Source organism: Phlebotomus papatasi, chromosome 2, assembly GCF_024763615.1.
Source record: "Phlebotomus papatasi isolate M1 chromosome 2, Ppap_2.1, whole genome shotgun sequence".
Taxonomy (NCBI): Eukaryota; Metazoa; Arthropoda; class Insecta; order Diptera; family Psychodidae; genus Phlebotomus; species Phlebotomus papatasi.
In genome coordinates, this window is record NC_077223.1 from 43,637,672 (window position 1) to 43,660,719 (window position 23,048).

Here is a 23,048-nt window from a genome sequence, read left to right on the forward strand (position 1 = left end):
CTCATTTTTGAACTATTTTTGGGGAATATTGAGGAGGGGTCATCGAAGACCGGAAGTTGATATCTCTTACCGTTTGAATTTTATATGGGTCAAAAGACTAAAAAAGTGCGAAAAACAGTAAAAACAGTATTTTTTAAAACAGAGCATCGTTACTTTTCCGATCCATCGTTGATTGTGACCGATGCATTCGGGTTCAGAATTTCAAGGACTTTCAAAAAAGTCCAAATTTAACCAAATCCGTTGAAAATTAGGCTCTCCAGGGTGGTTCACTTTTGACTTTCAATAATTGAAGATGGCGATTTTTCCGGTGTTAGGTGTCTAAGGACGAAATGTTCAGCTGGATTACCTCCAAAACATATCCAAAAATGAACGAAATCGCCAGAGCCAATATTTTGCAAAGTCAAAAAACATGTTTTTGGAGGGGATAGAAGAGGTGGGGTTTGGGTAAGTTAGTTAGATAGAGAATGTTGACTAGTGGGGGGGGGTCATCGAAGACCAGAAGTTAATATCTCTTACCGTTTGGCAGCCAGGATGGAGAGAAGTTGAAAAAAAAACACGATTGATAAACTGCTATCTCTTGGAGTTCGAGCAGTTAAAAATGTGTTTACGAATCCGAAAATCTCAGAAGAGTATTCTCGTAAGAGCTTTAGCTCTATGATGCAAGTATCCAAAGTTTGAATTTCTTTAAAAAGAAAGGTGTTGGTGTTCAAAATTTTTGAAATCCTTTGAAATCTTGCTATTGAGAAGGTCTATAGTTCTTCAAGAGGATGTTGTTTCCGTATTAATATTTATTATTTTCATTGAAAACTCACTAAATTGAATTAATGAATGACTCTTCAACCTTTATGACTTTTTAATTGCCATTATCTGAAGCACTTTTTACGATCAGCAATAAAAGGATATTGATTTTTCATCAAATAATTTGAAATATACTTCATATATTACAGTAACTCATTTATAATACAATCTAATTGAAAGCTTATGAAGCAGTTTTCACAATTAAAACATAATGATTCCACTTTGCACGTTGATTAAAAAATTACTATTCATTCTCACGATTGCCGCTGTTTCTTACAACTAAAATGGTATTTTGTTGGTACAACTTTTTGGCATAGAATTATCTTAAAGACATTGATGGCCTCTTTTATTTTTTTTTAGACACTCCCCATTAATGTCCCAAATCGACTCAGTCTCCAATTTCTGTCATAAAGTGAGACTTCTCAGATACACAATTATTATTTGCCTTCACACTGGACCGATTAATGGATGATGTGGCGGCCATTGAAACATGAGATGTGCTTGTCCGTGTACTCGATCGGGACGCTTTGCTGGACATCGGAAGTCCACGGTAAGACCTATATCTGATGAATTGGTAAAGAAAATCAAAGTTAAAATTTCTGCAAAAATGTTATCGATGTTTCAGTGATTTTTTTTATTGTGAATCTTTGGAAGATGTTTAAAATTAGGTAATGATGATCATGCTTATAAGAACACCAAACTCCCATTAAAAATCAACAAACTACAGTGAGGGAGGTTATTTGTTGTGGCGAGAAAAAGAATCGTAGAATCATAACACTAGGCAGTGATGACTTTGTGTTTGGGTTATTATGCTATTTTTTGCTTGGGATTAATGATTAACGAAAAAGAATGTCATTATATTTTTTTCAATTTACTTTTACGCCCGTAATCTAGACAAAATCTTTTTTTTTTAATATTTAGGTGACCATAGTTCTAATTCTCTTCAATTGCTGTCATTTTTTGGTTAAAAACGGTAAAGGTTTTGAATGATTGATAATACTCTGAGTAGTTAAGTTTCTAAAGTTCTCTACTGAGAGCAATTTTCGTCAAAAATTGATTTTTTGAAGGAGTCAGCAGTTATAGGTGGAAACGTCAAAATTTTGTCAAAATGCTATTTTGACGAAAATTACTCCCGTGTGTAGAGACCTTAAAACTCACACCGCCGAACACTAGAGACTGCAGACAGCAGTATAAGAAAAATCTGTGCCATTCCATAGGAAAAAATCCTTAAGAAAGTGTCATCATCATCACTTCCTCACCGAAAATTCTCCAACGGGAAAAGTACGAGGAGGCCAAATAACAAAGTTGAATTGGCATGTAACGCAACTTCTTAAGGAATCTTCCTCTCTCCGAGGGAGAAAATACCTCAGGTTCTCCTTGAGTATTCCTAACTAGGTACAATGGCACAGGAAAATGGGGATTATTCTTAAGGAAATCCCGGGGAACTTCTCGAAAATGGTGAGGAAAACTGCGAGATTTTACCCAAGGATATATCCGTGAACTCCTGTGAAAAAGTCAGGGATCGGAAAAACTAGGGGACTTTTCTCAAAGAAATCTCTAAGAACTCTTCGAGAAAGATTGAAAAAACTTGAGGATAATTTTCAGGAAAATCCTTGAGAATAACTATAAAAAATCCTTTTTCTTTCCTTTTTGATTTTTTCTTATCTTTGTATTTCTTTTTCTTTTAGGTCTTTTCATTTTTTTCCTTTTTTTACCTTTTCCCTTTTGTTACTCAATTAATAACTCGTATGTATGGTGCTCCCGCACACGTCTACTTGAATTCCCCTATTCATTTATAAAATATTCGATGTTCTATATGAACTTTGCAACCACAAGACAATCACGCCCGAAGTATAAGCTTAACTTTTACAGAAGTTCCCCTAGGATTTCCCCTGAACTCCCCACGGAATTTTCATGTACATATCTCCAGAAGGAATTTTTCCATTCCGGGGAAAATTTTCCCCCCGATTTCCTCGGGAAATCTTTGAGAATAGTCTGGAAAATTCGGAGACTTCCTCTGGACATTTCCAGGAATCCTCTAGGAATGGTCTTAGAATTTTCCAATTCACTAGGAGGAAATTTCCCCTTTCAATCTCCAAGAATGCCAGTACAGTAGACTCTCTCTCAATTGGGCATTTGGGGCAAAATGTCATCCGGTTTATCGATAGATTTGGGCGTCAAAACCTTTGTAAATTCCACAAAAAGCTCTCAATTATAAAGAATCACGATAAAATAGGAAGAACTACAGCGAATTTGTGCAAATTAGCTTCATAATTAAACGTGAAAATTGTCAACAAAATTTTTCGCCCGATTGAAAAAAAAACGATTGAGCGAGAGTATACTGTAGTAACTTCCCTATAAAATTTACTCTTGAATTCATTGGGAATTCCTTGGGGGCCAGCCAAATTTTCCGAGGGAATTTTTGAGGGAAATTTTCCAAGGGAATTTAAAGGGGATCTCTTTAGAAAATGTCGATATCTGAGCGAGATGATTTTTTCCAGAGATTCCACTCTAATTTTAGAGAGGAAAACCCTTTTCAATTTTAGGAGATTTTAGAGAGAAAAACCCTGACATAAATATCGAAATTTTGGTAGGAAATCCTAGAGAACAATAATGGAAATTGCACAGAAATTTCTCTAGAAATTTCATTGGAATTTCCTAGAAAAATACCACGTTTTCCGAAAGAAGAAAATTCCAGTGGAAACCCCTATAATTTATTTAGGAAATTTCCACTCTTTAGTGGGTAATTTCTCGAGCAATTCCACTCGAAGTCCTATGATGGGTAATCTTGGAGACTTGTGGAGGAAAACTTCTTTGGTACCTGGTGAAATTTCTATAAGGAATCCCCTGAGCAATTTTTCTTCAGTGGGATTTTTTATGAGGGACAGGCACTGTCGTACTGTCATTTCATAAATGTCAAAAACCATGGAGAAATTCCAGTGTCTAAACTTTAAACAGAGATATCTTAAGAATCAGAATAGATTTTTAAATTCTTTCTTTCTTAGGGACTTGTATTAACTATGTAACATTTCATAAATGTACTATTTGTATTATTCTTCTGTCAATTATCCTTGTGATCCGGATTTACAGGATGAAAATCGAGCTCAGCATAATAGAGAAAATCTTACCAATTACCTACACTTTGAGTCTCCTTTCTGTATTTAGAGCAAAGTTTATTATCTTTTAGGTTTAAAGTTTTAGGAATATAATGATTTTCACAGTTTTATAAAATTTCTGGGGAAAATCATATAAGTCAACTTTACAAACTTTTCTAGTTATGGAATATGGTCAATAAATCAAAGGCCTTTAATTCTCTTTTTGTGAAGAATGCAATCAATTAAGAAGAAGTAGTTCTGGGGGCTTCAGACCTAAGGCTTAGTCATATGGTCTAACCCTTTAAGGACGATAGGGACACCGGTGTACCAAATACATTTTTTTTCCTACGGCCTTCTACGGTTGTGTTTAGCTCTAGGAAGTCAGAAAAAGAGATTTTTTCTGACCCCCGATTTTTGACCTTCTCGTCCTTATAGGGTTAACTTCTCTAATTTCTCGAGATCAATATTTTTTGGAAAGTTATCACTTAAGATTAGGCAAAATGGTAAGTGATATTTTAAATTAAAAAAAAAACAATAAAATTGGTTGCTGTTTTGAATTTCTAGACCATTGGCAACTGGGCTAAACCTTTAGCCCAGTTCCCGAAAGTCCTAAAATCCCAAATAATAACCGAAATTATTGGTTTTTTGATAATCTAAGAGATCATTTACCTATAATAATCCACTCCTAATTCAAAATTTTCCAAAAAATCTTGACTGATAAAAAATTAAAGAAGTTAAGCCATATGGCTAAACCTTACGTCTGAAGCCTTATTAGGTTTAAAGCCGGCCTCACGGTCTTTCAAGTACATCAAACTAGCATAAAAGGTTTGCCTAAACAACGGGCGCAAAAGTAAATTCATATCAAAATTATATTCATTTTTATGACTCATTAAACCCATGCAATAAATAAAAAGCATAAGAACTCAAACACAAAAAAGAAGTTCAAAATGTTTGCCTAGTGAAATGGAGCCAAATGTATTAGATTATTAAATAATACCATCTACCAAAAAGTATTAGTAAAATTGACAAAATCTACTGATCTACATGATCAACGTAAACTTCTTGACTCACATTTATACCCTTTTTTTACTTAGTTTTTTTTGTTCTGAAAGTCTTTTTGTCTCCTATTTTTCTTTTGTTAGAAAAATAGCGTAATGTAATAATTATGTTTTCTTTTTGTTTGAGGTGCGGGAAACGAAGATCAGTCAAAATTCGTAAAATTTCCACTCTATCTCTCGATCTTCCCTTAACAGTTTTTTCCTTTTTTTCATGTTTTTCAATAATGTACTGTGGATTGTGTGGCTGCCGTTGAGTTCAGTGAGCAGAGTGATCTTCAAAAGCAATAAAAAAAAAAATAAAAATCATTACAATTGATCATAAAATACGTGATCACATTTTTCCCCAATGCAAACCGATTAATTAATAAAGTCGTTAAAATGCTAGATGGTTTGAAATTGCACCTAAAGAAATTTAAAAATTATAATTTTGCATCCTCTCATAGCACAAATTAGCACTGTTCACAAGGTTTAAGTTTGATATTTGCAAAAAATGTCACGTTTTAATGAACCCCATCGCAATATCCATTAAAGTAATATCTCCAACATGTTAATTTGTTACGTAAGGTCAAGAATTTCAATTGGAATTGATTTGTTTGGAAAATGACGAAAAAAAAACAATAAAACATAAAAAGAACATTTTTAAGTACAAATTCATTCCACAGAGCACGTTTCATTCATTTTGCCAAAGAACCATTTAGAATCTAGACATAATTTTCGCTTCTTAGCCAATCAAAGCTTCTTTTCTTTCTCACCATCGCGAAATGTCGCATGACTTTTAATTGTTCCTAGGCTCATTTCTGACACGGATCTTTTCGTTCTTCTACCAGAATTGTCATTGACATTGTTCAGAAGGGAAAGTATAAGTAGAGAAAATAAAAACAGTTGGATAATTTTCATAATAATCAGGGTTGATGAATAAAAAAATGTTGGTATACCTTTTGATGATGAGTTGCTTAATCTTTGGCTTCCACACAAACAGCATGAAGATGAAAAACCCCTGAAGGCAATTGCAGACATCTGAGACATAGAAAACCCAACTTTTTGGATCTACGGCCCATGAAATTGCTTCCATTATCCACGTGACACCCATCACGATGAACAATCTCAAGTACAGGCTGAACCTGTTGAAGAGTTATGAAACATTTCGTTAGATTAAGAAACCTAACGTTAAAAACATTTTTGTCAAGTGAAAAACATTTTGCGAAGTGCTCATCTTGAGCTTATGACTATTGATTTTAATACTACTATTTTAATACCAAAACTATACCAAATTTTCTTAAAAATAGGTGCAATTTGGATTGATTTTAATTTCTAGAACTATAAGTTAAGAAATATTGGGATTACTTTTAGGATATTTTGGTATCAAATTTATGAAATTAATTCTGGTATTGATTTTATCCTATTTTGGTATTGATTCTATGCCATACTGGTATTGATTTCATCCCATTTTTGTATTGATTCTATCCAATTCTGGTATTGATTTCTTCCCATTTTGGCATTGATTCTACCCAATTCTGGTATTAATTTTATCCCATTTTGGTAATAATTCTATCCCATTTGGTATTGATTCTATTCTGGTATTGATTTTATCCCATTTTGGTATTGATTCTATTCAATTCTGGTATTGATTTTATCAGATTTTGGTATTATTTCTCTCTCATTCTGGTATTGATTTTATCCCATTTTGATATTAATTCTATCCCATTTTGGTATTGATTCTATGCCATACTGGTATTGATTCCATCCCATTTTTGTATTGATTCTATCCAATTCTGGTATTGATTTCATCCCATTTTGGTATTGATTCTATCCAATTCTGGTATTGATTTCTTCCCATTTTGGCATTGATTCTACCTAATTCTGGTATTGATTTTATCCCATTTTGGTATTGATTCTATCCCGTTCTGGTATTGATTTTATCCTATTCTGGTATTAATTCTACCCCATTTTGGTATTGATTCTATACAACTTTGGTATTGATTTTAGGGTGTTCCGGACAACAAAATTTTATTGACTCTAAATTAATGACGTCGATTACATCTTTTTCGGAGACTGTCTGGAGATTTAAGTCATGACGGAGGCTAAAAGAAAGTGCAGGGTCCGCATTTCGGCGAAATCCCTCAATGGCTTATCCAGGAAGACCAGCGGAAGCAAATTTAGTTACTTTATTTCTTTTCTTTAATCATTTTACGGTTTTTCTAATTCATTTCTATAAGACCAAAGATTCAAATGTTTTTTTAAAACAAATTTCTAAAATATTTCTATAGAAAATGTAAAAATTTGGAAATTTGAAATTATTCATTATTTAGTGTTTTAAATTGAGGAACTGATTGTTTTTAAGAGACTTTACACCTTTGAACAATCATAGCAAAATCTTTTTGGTCCATTTTGGTCAGTAAAAATCAAATTCGGTCAGTAAAAAATAAAATATGGTTAGTAAAAAAATTAAATATGGTCAGTAAAAAACTAAAAAAAAACAGTAAAAAATAAAATTTGGTCATTAAAGAGACAAATTTGGTCAGTAAAAAATCAAATTCGGTCGGAGAAAAGTCAAATTTAGTCAGTAAAAAGTCAAATTTGGTCAGTAAATTTTTTTTAAATCAGTAAAATGTGAAATTTAATCAATGGAAAATTAAATATGATCAGTGAATAATAATTTAGTCAATAAAAAACTAAAAGGAAATCAATAAAAGTTAAAATTTTGCATATTCGGATAAAAAGTATTGCACATTTCGTATTGCGGAAACTTCGTATTTTAGTACATTTCGTATTTTACCATTTCGTATTTCATATTTCGTCTTTCCTAAATTTTGTACAAAAATTAAACAGGTGCTACTAATAACTTTCCAAAGCACAGAAAATTTCCCTTTGCCTCAACAGGCGATACAGATAACTTCCCGGAGAACAGAAAATTTGATTTTTTTACTGACCAAGTTCTTTATTTTTTACTGACCATTTTTTATATTTTACCGATCAATTTTCATTTTTTACTGATCAATTTTGATTTTTCACTGACTAAATTTGATTTTTTACTGACCAAATTTGACTTTACCGACCAAATTTGACTTTTCTCTAACCGAATTTGATTTTTACTTACCAAATTTTATTTTTTACTGACCAAACTCAACTTTTTACCGACCAAGTTTGACTTTTCTCCGACCGAATTTAATTTTTTACCTACCAAATTTTATTTTATACTGACCAAATTTTATTTTTTTTTACTGACCAAATTTGATTTTTTACTGACCAAAATATTCGCTGATAAAATTTGATTTTTTACTGACCGTATTTGATTTTTTACTGACCAAATTTGACTTTTTACTGACCAAATTTAATTTTTTACCGATTTTTTAAAGTTTTCTACTGACCATATTTAATATTTTACTGACTATATTTTATTTTTAGCTGACCATATTTGATTTTTTACTGACCAAATTTAATTTTTTACTGACCAAATTAAATTTTTTTATTGTTCCGGCACACCTTTTAGATCGGTAAAATTTCATGTGACCGATGTTCACATCCCTCTCTTTCTCAAATGTTCTGCATATCGATATTTCATTCTTTCGCACTCAAAATTCGATTGAACTAAATTTAATTTGGTGTGACATTCAAAAGAAAAAGAAGAGTCCTAAAGACTGAGATAGACATATGCAAAATGTTTGAGAAAGAAAGGGTTGTGAATTTCGATCCCATGAAATTTTCCTGATCTAAAAGGTGTGCTAGCGCCATTACTAACCAAATTTTATTTTTTTACTGACCAAAAAGTCGCAGCCAAAAATCATGAATATATTGTAAGACATAGTGAAAAAAATGAAAACCAGAACTTCTTGTACAAAATAGCCAATAGACTCAAAGCAATAAATCAATTAATCAATCAAGATTTAAGGCTTTAAATAATTAAAACCATGGACTTATGAAAATCTTTTTCACTCCATATTCCGCATATTTAATGCGTGCTTAGGGAAACCTGTTGAACTATAACATCTTTATTATAAATTAAATCGCGCTAACACGTGCGTAAATTAATTTCTGCGTTGTTGTGGAAAATTTGTCAAATGAAGGATCTCAGATATCAAGTAACTTCTCCATCGCAATTTCTCCCCAAAGAACATTCTCATTCACCGACAATTTATCACAAATATGGATGTCATAAAGTCTGTCACACATAATTAATGAGAAATTTTACCTATCTCGGTCTGCTTCCATCTTGTTAAACCTCCTGCTATCACCTTTGTTCATTGCTGCTGTTTCCTTCTGCAGTTTTCTTATTTGAATCGACGTTAATGCGAATAAAATCACATTTACTGATATTAAAACTATAACAGGAAAGTAGAGATAGAAAAATTCCGTCATTTTTTCACCTGAAATTGTAAAGAGAAGGAAATCAAATGGATAATCTGTTTGAGCAACTCAAAGTATTCAATTACATTGTCTTTGTTTTATAAATAGTTCAATTGCAATAAACACGAAAATTTTATTTGAGAGTCTTTTCCACACTTTTCCAGTATTTTGCTTGCAATAAAAACAAGCAGAGCATTTACTCTCCCGTGGGATTTATTTATAAGTTACAACTTTGTGCATTTATATGACATCAAAAATTTTTAATATAGTTTTAGAATTAATAAAATTTAATCTAGAAGAGGCTACATTAAACTAACCTTTAAGCCAACAACTATCGACACCAATTCCCGGTCTCATATCATCAGGAACATTTTTAGAGAATTGCATTCCCAATGCAATTGAGAGGATCACAATGGAGCATCCCCAGGCATAAACGGAATAGATGATGTACTTCTTTCTATCCACATCCCTCTGAACACCACGAACACCTCTGCGAAGTAAGAATTCATGAGTCTTCGTGCAATTGTCGGGTTCGGGAAAAATTGTTTGTTGATTCAGATCACCATGTGGATCGTGTAAAATGTTCCCAAACAATAATTTCACGCCTCATCATCTTTTCCCGATATTTTGTGTATATTTACAAGAAAACTCTTGAAGAGTATTTCCTCTCAAACCAAACCCTCATATTCGTACACACTTTCTTTTGTTGCCTCTGGGAACACACACATATACTTCCGTCATTCAACTCTGAATAAACTTAAACTCACCTGAAAGTCCACCAAATATCAATGCACATGACATTGAGCCAGAAGAACGATACCAGGAAGGAGAAATACCCAGTGAATCCCATGAAGATGCACCAAAATTCCTTATCTGACGGCACTTCGAGATGTACCAGGGATAGGAAGGTATATCCCACAGCGAGCCCTAAGACGTAGCACATCAAGGATTTCCCATGAAGATTGCGCAATTCCGGTATGAAGGCATAAACAAGGAAAGTGACCACAAGAAATGGCACAGAGAGAAGCATTCCTAAAACAAAGAGTGTTACATGAATAAAAATGAAAAAAAAAATGTTTTTTACGTCTCAATAATATCCCTCCTACTACATAATGTTCTGTTGTACGTTTTTAGAATTTACACAGCATAAGATTGCGTGAGCCTTTGCACTCATTTCCATCTTTCCTTCCTTTATTTCAAGCTTCCATTAATAATTTCACCCCATTTAATTCCTCATAGAGTGGATAATCAAAAGGAGTCTTATTCATTTGATGTGATTTATTTCACTAAAGAAAAGTTCATTTCAACAAGATTATAATGCAAACTTCCCTTACTACATTAACTACAAGTGCGGTATTTAAAATGGAAATACAAATAAAATGAAACTTAAAAAATTATTATGAAGGAGTGACGTGATTTATATGCTATACCTTAAAAGTGATTTGATATTACTGTACGACTCCAATAGTATCAATCAACCCTTAAGAATTTAAAACACCATTGAAAAATATCTAAAGTTGTAGGATAAACATAAACTTTTTAAACTACTTTTCTTAAGTGAAGACCTGAGACGATTTTTAACGAGTATACAGTAGTACAATGACTAATAACTTAGAAAAAATGCAGAAATATAATGATCAACCGTTTTGACACTATTGTAATCGTATGTATTTGTTTAGTTAACCCTTTAAGGACGAGAGGGTCAAAAATTGGAGGTCGGAAAAAATAATTTTTTTCTGATTTTTTTAGAAAATAACACAATTTTAGATGATCGTAGGAAAAATGCCATTTTTAGGTCATCAGTGACCAAATCGTGCTTAAAGTGTTAACGGTTTAATTTATGGAATGAAGCATTGCATTTGATTTAAACCCTTTAAGGACGAGAAGCTTTCCGCTGAGCGAAATTCAATGAAATCAAGTATTCCTCGATATTTTAGCCTAAATAAGAGATTTATGGTTAAAAAGAAATTTTCCCATCCCTAGGAGTCCTGGAAAACTATGGGTCATATATGACCCAACCGTCCTTAAAAGTAATAAAGCACAAAATTTTCCAGACGACTAGTTTACTCGTTATTTTTGAGCTCAAATATTTTGTATATAGCAAATAGTTGGAGATTTGAAAAAAATATCCTATATTCCTACATCTTTCTACTTCGTGATTATGTACAAACATTAGAAAGAAATAACTTCAGGTAAGCAGGAAAAATTATTTTCTCTATGGGTCACGGGTGATCTAATCGTCCCTAAAGGGTTAAACTAATTTTGATTGTGTTAGATAAGGTCTAAGGAACATCTGTTGGCACTCAAAGAACTTGTGACACGACCTATTGGCACTCTCTCTGCACCATTTGGGATATGAAATTTGAAATTAGAAAACCTAATTTTTGTTAGATATATTAAATAAATTGCAATATATTGATGAAACAACCAACAAGAGTTCTCTGCCGAATATGTGTCCCTTTGTGAATGAGTTAAATTATGTTCTTGAATTTTTTTTAGTTTTATGCCTTTTTTAATTCTTGCATATTGTGTTGGGGGCGGGATACATGCGACCCCTCCCTGTCCCTTCCGCGCTACGCCCTTATTTATAGATTACCTTAAACGCCTTAAACATTACTCAGAACAGCACAAAAATATATTCAGAAAAAAAATAACTATATGGTGAAGTGAGAACTTTTATGGCCTCTACTAGATAAATTTGTCTCCATAACTTGCATTACTGAAAAAATTTTGACAGTATCGCCTACACAGAGAAAAGTATTTGATATTGAGTTGATAAAAAATTGATTTTGCGTCATATGATTCGTCAGAATAACATTCCGCGAACAACATTAGGACATATTACTAAAAAGAACCTCAATATAAAGTAAAGCCTTAAAATTTCGAAAACCGTTTTTTTTAATGATAATTGAAACACGGAAATGACCTTCTGGTTTGAGAAAGTAAAGGAGAAGAAACTAAAGGTCATTTCCGTGTTTCAATTATCATTAAATCAACCTATTGACCGAAATTCATCTAGTAACTACAAACCACGGCAAACGTTTTTTTTTTACTTTGAACTTCAAAGCAAATGCATTTATTGGCAAAGTTTGTTGATCCAACAGACGAAATGTGGAATGCAAACCCTTTGGCAGAAAGTATTAAAGCGATTAAAGCTGAGGAAGGTTTTTAGGCTTCGCATACACTCTGGCTCCGAACAGTTCATATTTTTCTCATATTCCTTAAATGCACCCGATCTAATTTATTGAAATATGTGACTTTAGACTGACTATTAGGATACAGTAGACTGTCTCAAATTCGGGCATTTGGGACCGAAATGCCACCCGAATTAGAGTGAAATTCGGGCGACAAACTCTTTGAAATGCAACGATCTTTAGTTCATTTGTATAGTCACATTAAGTTTACGTACTCATATTTATTATAAATCTCATGAAAACCTCTTAATAATGCAAAATCATATCACAATTAAGACAAACCGTGGCAAATTTAAGCATATTTGCTTCATTCAATAATCAGAATCAAATCTGGAAGATATTAACAAACTTTTTTCAAATTTAACTGCTGCCCTAATTAAAAAGTATCCCGATCTTAAAAGAGCCGAATTAGCGAGAGTCTACTGTATATGGCGTTTAGGTCAAATTTATTATTCATATGGGAAACATATGAAGTGTTCGAAGACGAAACGTGTTCAATGCCTGAAAACCTTTCCCTACTTAGTCTTTATAACAAATTTACAAAATATAACGAGAAAAAATTTAAAAAGTGTACAAAAGTGAGCAAGATTTGCCTCAATTTGCCTCTAACAATTAGGCATTAATTAACTAAAGCAACATAAATCCTTAGGTTTCCAGCGCTGACAATTAAGGGATACATATGTTAAATTCCTGTCATATGACAGAGAAAAGGTAACAGATAAACTCATTCTCTATTTGCGACCAATATTTTTATGTATCTGCTTTTTCACAATTCGTTTAGAATTTATATTCAAAAAAATCTATTGCCACCAGTATTGGCAAAAAATTTTCTTGAACAATTGGAAGAGTATGCAATCAGAAATGAGGAAGATGATCGGAAGGCGATGCTCCTTCACCTAGAACTTCGAAACTGCGAGTTATCAGTGAATAATTAGCCTGCTTGCATTCCCTTGTACAGCACAAATCATGGCGTCGGAGGAGCCATAAGAAGAAGATTAAGAATATGTGAATATTATAAAATATAAACTATTCTAACATTAAAACATCTCATAAGTAATGGTCACAATCAGACCTAACGTAAAGTACGAGATTTCCTACTGTAATACTCTTACAAATATTCAACTTGGAAAATAGAATAATAAATCTTCTATTAATGATTTTTGTAGGCGAGACTGGGACAGTAAAACATGAGGTAGCAAGAAACACTGATATGCCTACATTACTTGGGCTTTTAGTCAACCATTTTTTTCAGTGGATAAGGAAAGGATCCCTGTGGTAGCTATCAATTCATATAGGTTTCCTCAGATTCCTCATGAAACCTAATATTTAATTAAAAAAAAACTGCAGTGTTTACTGCTACCTCGTGTTTACTTCTGCCTCAAGTTTTCCTGTATTTAAAGTTGAGGAAACAATGCGCAGTGTAAGGTAAAAATCTCTGTATCTTATTAATTCTAATATCAAATAAATTCCTTCAGGACAAAACGCCAATTGCAGATAAGGTATTTGAGAATTGCAATAGATCCCTTCGACACAGACGAGTTTCTTTTCTGTAGAAGGTAAAGGATGCCGTTTGTGGGAAGCATTTTGCGTTTAATTTTATTTTCTTTAAATACATCTTTAATCAATTATTTTGAAAAAATATTATTCCCATACCTTGGATTTCCCCCAAATACGTTAAAACAAGGTAATTTGAAATCATTTCCAAATTTTCATCTGCTTTAGATCGGCAAGGAGAAAAAGAAGATAACGGAGAAGTACGCGCCCAAATAGACTCAAGCTGATCCTCGTGAATATTTAGCCTGCAAAATTTGCCTAATTCCAGTAAAGGATTAGGTGAAGGAAATTTATGTAAAGGACCTTAAATCCATGATCCTAAACCCTTAAGGGAGGAGTGTAAATTAAAAGGTCAAAAGTGGTCTATATATTTTTTATTGTTTAAATCAATGGATAAAAAATCTGTTAGAATATGCCATAAATATTTCAAAAGCTCATTCGAAGTATTTACGAAAATACAGAGGCAAAATGCGTATTTTGAGGCGTGTTTTCTCTATATTTCTCATTTTTGAAATTTTGTCGAATTTGCGGGAAAAAATAAGAAAAAACTTATGGACTGAATGAAATGAATAAAGGCTCATTCTCTTCAGCATTAAATTTTCTTCTAGTTGAAGTAAGTGAATTGCTGAAAACCTATTTTTCGATTTTTTACAGCATGTGAAAGTCAAAACGTTGTCCCAAAAATGCATCTTTTTTAAGAAACCTTGAAAAAAAGTTCCGATTTGACGAGGCGCTCCATTGGACTACGCATTAGTCCGTCATTTTGTAATATTAGGTGAGATTCTTAACAATCTCACCTACTATAATCCTAACAAAATTTCATGTCGTCCGATCGACCTCAAATTTGGCCAAAATGTGTTTCAGCACTTCCTGATCACGAATATATATGTGGCTAATTTACGTTCCCGGCCGGCCGGCCGGCCGGCCGGCCGCTCTTTGGAGCTTAATACATAGCTCCTAAACTAAAAAAGATATCGACTTGCGGTTTTCGGCAAAGGTTATATATCGGGTGAAAATTGCAACTTGGTGCATTGACCCCCCACCCCCCACCCCTCCTTCCGCCATTTTGAAGACCCCCCTTTTTTTGTTTTCTCAATAGCTCCGCCCCTATGGCATTCAGCGGACTCAAATTTTAGTATGTTATAGCTGGGCCTTAGAGCTTTCCATCAATACCAAACTTGAGGTCCCCCGACCCCCCTGACCCGAGCTATAAGGGTCCAAAAAAAATTTCTTAAAATGGCCATAACTCCGGTTCTAATTGTCAGAATTTAAAAAGTGAGGGCTTTTTGGAAAGCTCTCGTGAAATGCCACTTCTCCTTCTAACATCGCAAGTTCATAAAACCACCGCTAGGGGCGCTTTTTTTAAAAAGAAAATTTTTAAATCTTAAAAGTTAAATAACTCAAAAATTCCATTGTGCATCGGGCTGAAAATTTAGTATGTTGTAGCCGTTGCTTATACCTATCAAACAAAAAAAACCTTAAGTCGATCCATAACCCCTGACCCGAGCTATAAGGGGTCAAAGTTCGAACATTGACCGGCCTCTATCTCCGGTTCTAATTAACATAGCGACCTAAATTTTACCTTTTTGGTTTCGTCTCGATGAGCACTTTCAGATGGAAGTTCAAAAAGTCACCACAGATGGCGCTGTGATAGCGTCAAAATTCATCGAAATTCAAAGTCACTTTTCTCAAAAACGGCATTGTGCAAGTTAATGAAATTTTAGTATGTTGTAGTCCAGTCTAGGGCGTTTCCAAAATGGTGCGTATGCGCGCTGTGGTTTCAATAGAACCGGAGATATGAGGGGTCAAAGTTCACGAAATTCAAAAAATCATATCTCCGGTTCTATGTGACCGATTTTGATGAATGAGGGCTTAAACGAAAGATCTCACCAAATGCTACAACTTTCTAGAATGTTTGAACTTCGTGGGACCAACACCAGGGGCGCCACAGTCGAAAAACCAATTTCAATATCACATAACCTCAATTATCTCGACTGTCGCTGAACCGATTTTGATGATTACTTCAACATAATTGTAGAGCACATTTGTCTCTACATTTCGTCCATACATCATTTTCCGCTCAGACTACGCTATCACTCCGATTTTGCCGTTTAAGTGTGAAAAAATTGATTTTTCCCATAATAACGCTTTGAAATCACTCAGATGCCAATTTGACTGCCTCTACTCCACCAAGACACTTAAAATAGGGTTTTAAATGGAAAGTCCCGCAAAATACAACAATTCTTTGATATAATTGAAGTTCAACAAATGAACACTTGGGGCACTCTGGATGAAAAAACGAGTTAAGAAACAAAAAACCTCGCTTATCTTGGCTTCTGAGTAATCGATGAGTTCAAGTTCTACGGCAAAATTATAGAGAACATTCTGGTCTACATTTCACCCATATAACACTTTTCTGTCAGTTCATCCAAATCCTTGACATTTTGGTTCAAATACAAAACTTGTATAATTTCACGAATTTGATTCAAGATAACTGAATGGCGTCTCCCTACTTCAGCATCAAATCGAATTTGCATGCACTCCGAGTTAGCTCACGTTAAGAATCTCACCTACATAAGCCGGTTAGGATTATCTGTCCCTTTTTTTTCTCAAAAAAATTATTTAAGTAATTCTAAATTATGTATAAACATATACCAAAAATTTCAAGAATATTGGTCGTTTCCTTCTCAAAAAAAAAGCGAAAAACAGCTGATAGAATGATGATAGAATTTAGATGTTTCTACATTAAGCACTGCAACCGATTTCTTTCAAAAAGCAATTTTTGACGAAAACTGCTTCCAATGTGTAGAGGTCTTTAGCCTATAAGTTTGAAAAAAATCTTTACTTCCAAATTTTACAGACCAAGTATGGGCCTTTATATTCAAAAGTACGTTTTCGTGTTAGGGGAAAGCGCGCTACCTTCGGACAATTTATGCTTCGCACAAATCATTTATTTCAATGTGTTGTAAATGAATTTGGCCCCTTATAATATTATATTATATTTTAATAGCTACTCCAATGCCTCAAATTTTCAGAAAAGAGCTATGGATGAAATCGATAAGGAACATAGAGAAAAAAATTGAATTGTGCGAAGCTTGAGTCGTCCGAAGGTAGCGCGCTTTCCCCTATAACATTTTTCTTTTGCCCTTTTCGAAAAGTAGCGAAGAAATCTCAAAATTCCAAATTAGAAATAATTTAGAATAACCCCGTTTTACCTAAAATATTTTTTTTTAAATTTATTTTCGCGTTGAACTTTCCATAAGGCAAGACTAATAGCAATGGCTTGCCTTAACCAATAATAGTAAATGGAATATATTGCTATATGTACTACAACTGTCCTATTTATTTCCAGTGTTGTAGAAGAAAGGTTCATAAATTTCCCTTTAGAATTTTAATTCTGAATTTAATCAGCATTATCCAAAGGATCGCATTAGGAATATGAGGAAAAGCACTTTTAAAAATAGCACACGCATATTAGAGGAAATCCTTGTGCATGTTTACCTCATTTGAATATCAACCGCCCTCCTTTCATAAAACAATGTCATGAATGCGACAGGAGAGTGAAAAATAATAAGCAAGTGTGTGAATTAATTTTCATCATTTTCATTGTGTTTTAAGGTCTGTTTTTTTTTTGTAAGAGGATGTAATATTTTCGTGGTGACAAAGTGTCCGAGGAAATTAAATAGAAGAGTGTTCTGCAATGGCGTTAACATGTAAATATTGATTCAAATATCAAATGTTCTTGAGTAAATATTATTGCCATATGTATTTGGACATGGAAAAGGTCAGTCCTTTTTCTTATCATTGTGAGCTCTTTTGGGCCAATTTCATCGAAATTCACACACCCATTTTGACTAATTCATCCCCCGACGTAAACCACCCGTTGATATTGCATGTGGAGCTTTATTATTCCATTGTGTTTTGTGGCAAAAGGCGTGAATGTCGCACCAACAAGTGGTTGTTGGCGCTCTTTGGGCACATCAATTATCATTTTATGCTTATCAGAGTGAGCTGCTGATAATTGACACCTTAATTATCCATATGGATCCCAATTAGTTGTCCTACAATTACGATAAATCTTTCATTTTACATCCACCTACACTAGCTAATTTGCTTTTAATCTCATTCCCTAATTTTTTCTTCCCTATTTACTGACTCTGTCACAACAAACAGACCAGAAAAAAACAGCATTATTAATTAGGACATGTTGAAAATGTTGATGCCCAAAAGAAACAACAATGTCCCAAGTGCCAATTTTTTTTTCACCTGCGTGTCTTCACACGACAACCTAATAATGCGAATGATTGGCAAATACGCGCCCATCCTTATTGATTTTCTCGATGTTTACCAATATGGGATGTCCGAGGACAATGTGGCGAAAACACTAGAAAATTTTATTAAGGACCGAAAGTGAAGAATAACGATAATCTCGCATGTTGAGCATAGAGAGCTGAAGAGATTGCGCTAACCTTTTCTACAATCTGTAATCGTTATTGTTCATGGGATTAAGTAATAATAGAAATGTTAGAAGAGATGCTTAATGATCACACCTTCTATAATCCTAAAACAACTTTCAAGTCTTCCGAATAGGCTTAAACTTTATTAAAGTATTTTACACGGTTCTCGATATTAAATAATTTTATTTATTTCTGAATTCATATCTCAGTTATAATATATTTTACACTGAGTGAGAGAAATCCGAAAAAGTTAAAATAACATTCCGGAAATGTTAATTTTACCCTGCAGTATTGATCCGAAAACGGTTTAAATATTACCCTTTTTAGGTGTATTATGGATTAAAGTTACCCTTCTTTCATGTTGATTTTACCCTTAAAAGGTGTAAAATTAACATTAAAAAATGTTGATATATTTTTTAACCTAAAAAGTGTTAAAGTTATGACGAAAAAAAGTTAATCGCAGCCTCTTTTTTTCTCACATTGTAAGTACATTTTAAGGCTATAATTACATGGCCTAAAAATTTTCTTACCTACCTTCTGGACTATAAAATTTTATGTTTTGTTAAAATAAAGCCTATATTAATTTGCGCTTTTCGTTAAGCATTAAAATGTCAGAGGAAAACTCTAACTTGATGCTACGGTAATGCACAAGAAAATTTACAAAACATTCAAATGATCATTAGAGTAACTGTACTAAATATCGTAATAGTTGCATGCAAGCGCCAAAATCTTAAGTTTGAAATGTAATATTTTTATTACAAACTGAATTTTTTTCGGTATCTTGTGGACAATTTATCGTATGTATTTATCTCTAAAATCATTCTTAATACATTTTAACACTAAACGTACCGACCGTTTTTGATCGTTTTTCCTAGCACGCTTGGTCTAATTACAACGCCCGGTATGTAGGATACTCAACAACTTCTTCTTGGAAAAGAGCAAACATTTAAAATTAAAACACTGAAAAATATACTACAGTAACATGCATTTTTTAAGAAACTCATAAATTTTGATAGTGACATTGAACCGTATAAAAATACAGTGTCCGTTTTGTTATTCGGATGATTGGGACACGAAATGACAGATATCCGCTTCCCGATTGGATTTTTTTAATTTGTTCAACGTCTCGAAAATATAATCCAAAATTTTTTTGATTTTTTTGTAGAATTATACGAGCTTCAGACCTAAAAGGCTTAGCCATGTGGCTTATCTTCTCTAATATCTCATCAGTCAAGATTTTTTTTGGAAAATTTTGACTTAGAATTGGATTATGAAGTCCAAATTACCTACTAGATTTTGAAAAATCAATAAAAATCGGTTGGTGTTTAAGGTTTTGAAACCCTCGGGAACTGGGCTAAACCTCTAGTCTGAAGACGGTCTTAGAATAAAAGTTTTAAGGAAGATTAGAAAGACATAATTAGATAATTCTATGCTTTTATATTTCATTTATTAAACAAAAACATCACAAGATAATTTATTTTCATTGCTGAAGTTGCTGAACATATATGCATACATAACCTCAAAATTATTTTAAATGTAGCAGTCGAGAACTCGTCCAGATAACGCCGATCCAGATTGGAGAACGATCACTGTATGTGTTAATTTTAAAGTTTAAAACCGGTCAATTTGACCGGTCTTGATAGGTTTAGTTTTTAAATGATTATAAATATAAACATGTTTGCGTAATATTTCGGCCATCTTGGTTCTCATAGTTCCTGGCCATAAATTCATGAAAATTTGAGGGACAAAAGAAGTGGCTGAAATTGCAATTTGGCCGAAATTTGGTTCAGTTCTCCTATAAGAGTTATCGAAATATCTTAAAAATTTAAATTAAGTTTTCTTCAAATTTCATTAAGCAATGTTAACATTTTACAGTATCCAAGTATAAAGGATAGAAGACATGCAAGGCTAAAGATCACTTAATTCGAACACTTACGCTCAAATTTGACAAAATTTTGCGAGTTAAAGGTTTACAAATATTTAGAACAGTTAAATTTCAGATTGATGATTTTCATTGGTTCATCAAAAATCAATGTTTATTATAACTTTAACATAATTTATAGAGAACATATCGTTTCAATAAAGTCAAGTCCTTTGTCAAAATTATAGAAGATATTCGGATTTTCGTTTCATTCATGCATTATTTTTCTGTCAATCTATTAAAACTCCCCCAAATTATTAAGTAGAGAAAACTAATTTTTTTTTTCAGAGAATTAGCCCAGTTTCCGAATATTTTGAAGTTCTAAACTGCAAGTTCAGAGATTGTCCAAATTCTGATTGATCAATTACGTCAATTACTCTTCATATGAAATTCTAATTCATAATAGTCTTAAAAAATTCACCTGTTAAGAAATTAGAACAAAAATTAGAACCTGAAGTCTACAGTCCATATAATTCAAGCTCTCAGTTCAAACATTCCGCGTAGAAACACTGGAGAATCATACGTGCAATAAGCTAAACTAGTCTTTTCACCAGCCTTTATTCGTAGTGTTTCCAGTCATGCAAATGATTAATTAATATCCATTAATATTCTTGCGTTCACATAGGTATATAGATAACAATTTGAAATGTAGGATTTATCTAACTGGTTATACAGACAGACATAAATAGTCATATTTGATAAGATATAAGGTCTAAAAGTAAATACTTTATCAGGTTTGTTTTTTAATAATATAAATGAGTTTTGCCCAATAAAGATTATGTCAATACAACCATAATTTTAAAATTGAACTGTTGCAAAATATAATGAAAATAAATATGCAGAGACATACTAAACATCTATACTGTACAGTACACTAAAAGTCTTTGTATTGTGCATTTATTGAAAATTTAAATATCGTGACGACAATAAAACAGAAGATTATCTAATAGTAATAAATTTTTTATTAATTGAATGCTTTTTCTCAATTAGATTCCTCTGAGAGAACGGAGAGAACGTTAATTCATAGCTTTTAAAAACTATTACAGACAACGCTTTTGACTGTAAATTAATTTTATTATTTAAATTCCACAGACAGAGGAATATACTACTATTGCAATTTTAAGAACCAAAATAAGATTTGCTTGTATAGCACAAAGTTTTTATCTTAACATTATAATTCATGAGAGCAACACAACCTTTTGTGATTGACATTGTCGCAAGGTAGTCTAAGGTCAGACCTAAATTTTAACGATAAAGTTTAATTTTTCCAGTTATTTATGAGGAAATATATTTCGGATTGAAAATTAAGGGCATATAAAACATTTTTGAATGAGCACTAAAATTGTTTATTATATTATTTGATAGATATTTGCAAAATCTCTAGTCAGTCTGCAATTCATATAAGACAGTCTTCAGACTGAAGGTTAAGATTAAATTGTTTTTACTATCATTCCATTACATTGTTCACGAAGAATCTAATTTCTAAATAATAATCAGGAGCACTAAATTTTAAATTATAGAATTTGAGCCATAGCTTAATCTCAAATTGAAGCTCGTGTGAAAGAATAAGGTGAAGGCCCTTAGTACTCCTATGCCCCCAAGTAGTAATCTTACAGTTCCACATGCCCTCAAGAGCTTTATTTTCGCATTTATTGGATTGGAAATAAATTTTTACACTTAAGCCTTATACTTCGGGAGACAAATCTATTATTCTGGATTCAAGTAGCCAATACGTGAGGTCAATAGTGAAAATGAACTTGAAGGAAAATTAATATGAGAATAAGTCATAATATTCTACGTTTTTGCAATATTATCACTTTTTAATAGCAAATTTCTTTAATAAATCCGATACTCAAAGAAAAACTACACATACTGTACTGTGTGTTCACTCTACCCAGTGCTCTCTAAATTGTTATTTTTTTGGGAAATATACCTTTAAATTTGTAACTAGAATTTCCTTATAAATATAATGCTCTGGTCTTCTTCCCTATTTTAATGGATAATTTTAAAGATTTTAAAGATTTTAATTTTCACGTAAATCGTGTAAAAAATTACTTAACATGATCCGTTTTGTCAAAAATTTCTACCCATAACGTTTAGAGGGTATACAATAGACTCTCGCTCAATCGGCTCTTTTTCAATCGCGCGAAAAATTTTGTTGACAATTTTCACGTTTAACTATGAAGCTAATTTGCTCAAATTCGCTGTAGTTCTTTCTATTTTATCGTGATTCTTTCTAATTGAGCGCTTTTTGTGGAATTTATAAAGGCTTTGACGCCCAAATCTATCTATAAACCGGATGACATTTTGCCCGAAATGCCCAATTGAGAGAGAGTCTACTGTATACTTAAGATTTTCACATTATTATGATCTCATTTTAGAAATCATTTATACCATTTAAAGTTTCTCAAATTAATATTAACAAGAATCCACCCCTTGATAATCTGTGGCTTGATGATTCAGCCGGATTCATCTTTCCAATTTTCCATTTGACGTAAACCACAATAAACGAAAGTTATCGTGAGAAATTTCAACAGAACTTTGCAAAATATGATGATAAATCTCATCAATTATCTTTTCGCAAGAGCGAATATCTGACTGGCTATCTATAAATAAATATTCAAAAG

The 23,048-nt window shown here is 32.7% G+C and overlaps 1 protein-coding gene across 5 annotated transcripts in view; it reads right to left on the reverse strand.

Moving 5' to 3' along the window:
- Positions 1-906: 906 nt before the first annotated feature.
- Positions 907-23,048, reverse strand: part of LOC129801204 (G-protein coupled receptor Mth2-like) — a 31,936-nt gene continuing 9,794 nt past the window's right edge. Inside the window, exons 3-8 of one of the 5 annotated variants that reach the window (XM_055846028.1) lie at positions 10,063-10,327; positions 9,613-9,785; positions 9,141-9,315; positions 5,887-6,072; positions 5,704-5,771; positions 907-1,361 (exon numbers count right to left, since the gene is read on the reverse strand). In XM_055846028.1, coding sequence (XP_055702003.1) covers positions 1,246-1,361; positions 5,704-5,771; positions 5,887-6,072; positions 9,141-9,315; positions 9,613-9,785; positions 10,063-10,327 — 983 coding nt within the window. In that variant the 3' untranslated portion in view covers positions 907-1,245. Of the gene's footprint in view, positions 1,362-5,061; positions 5,225-5,703; positions 5,772-5,886; positions 6,073-9,140; positions 9,316-9,612; positions 9,786-10,062; positions 10,328-23,048 lie in introns of those variants that run through there. The other 4 variants (XM_055846029.1, XM_055846031.1, XM_055846030.1 and 1 more) reach the window with 4 other exon arrangements.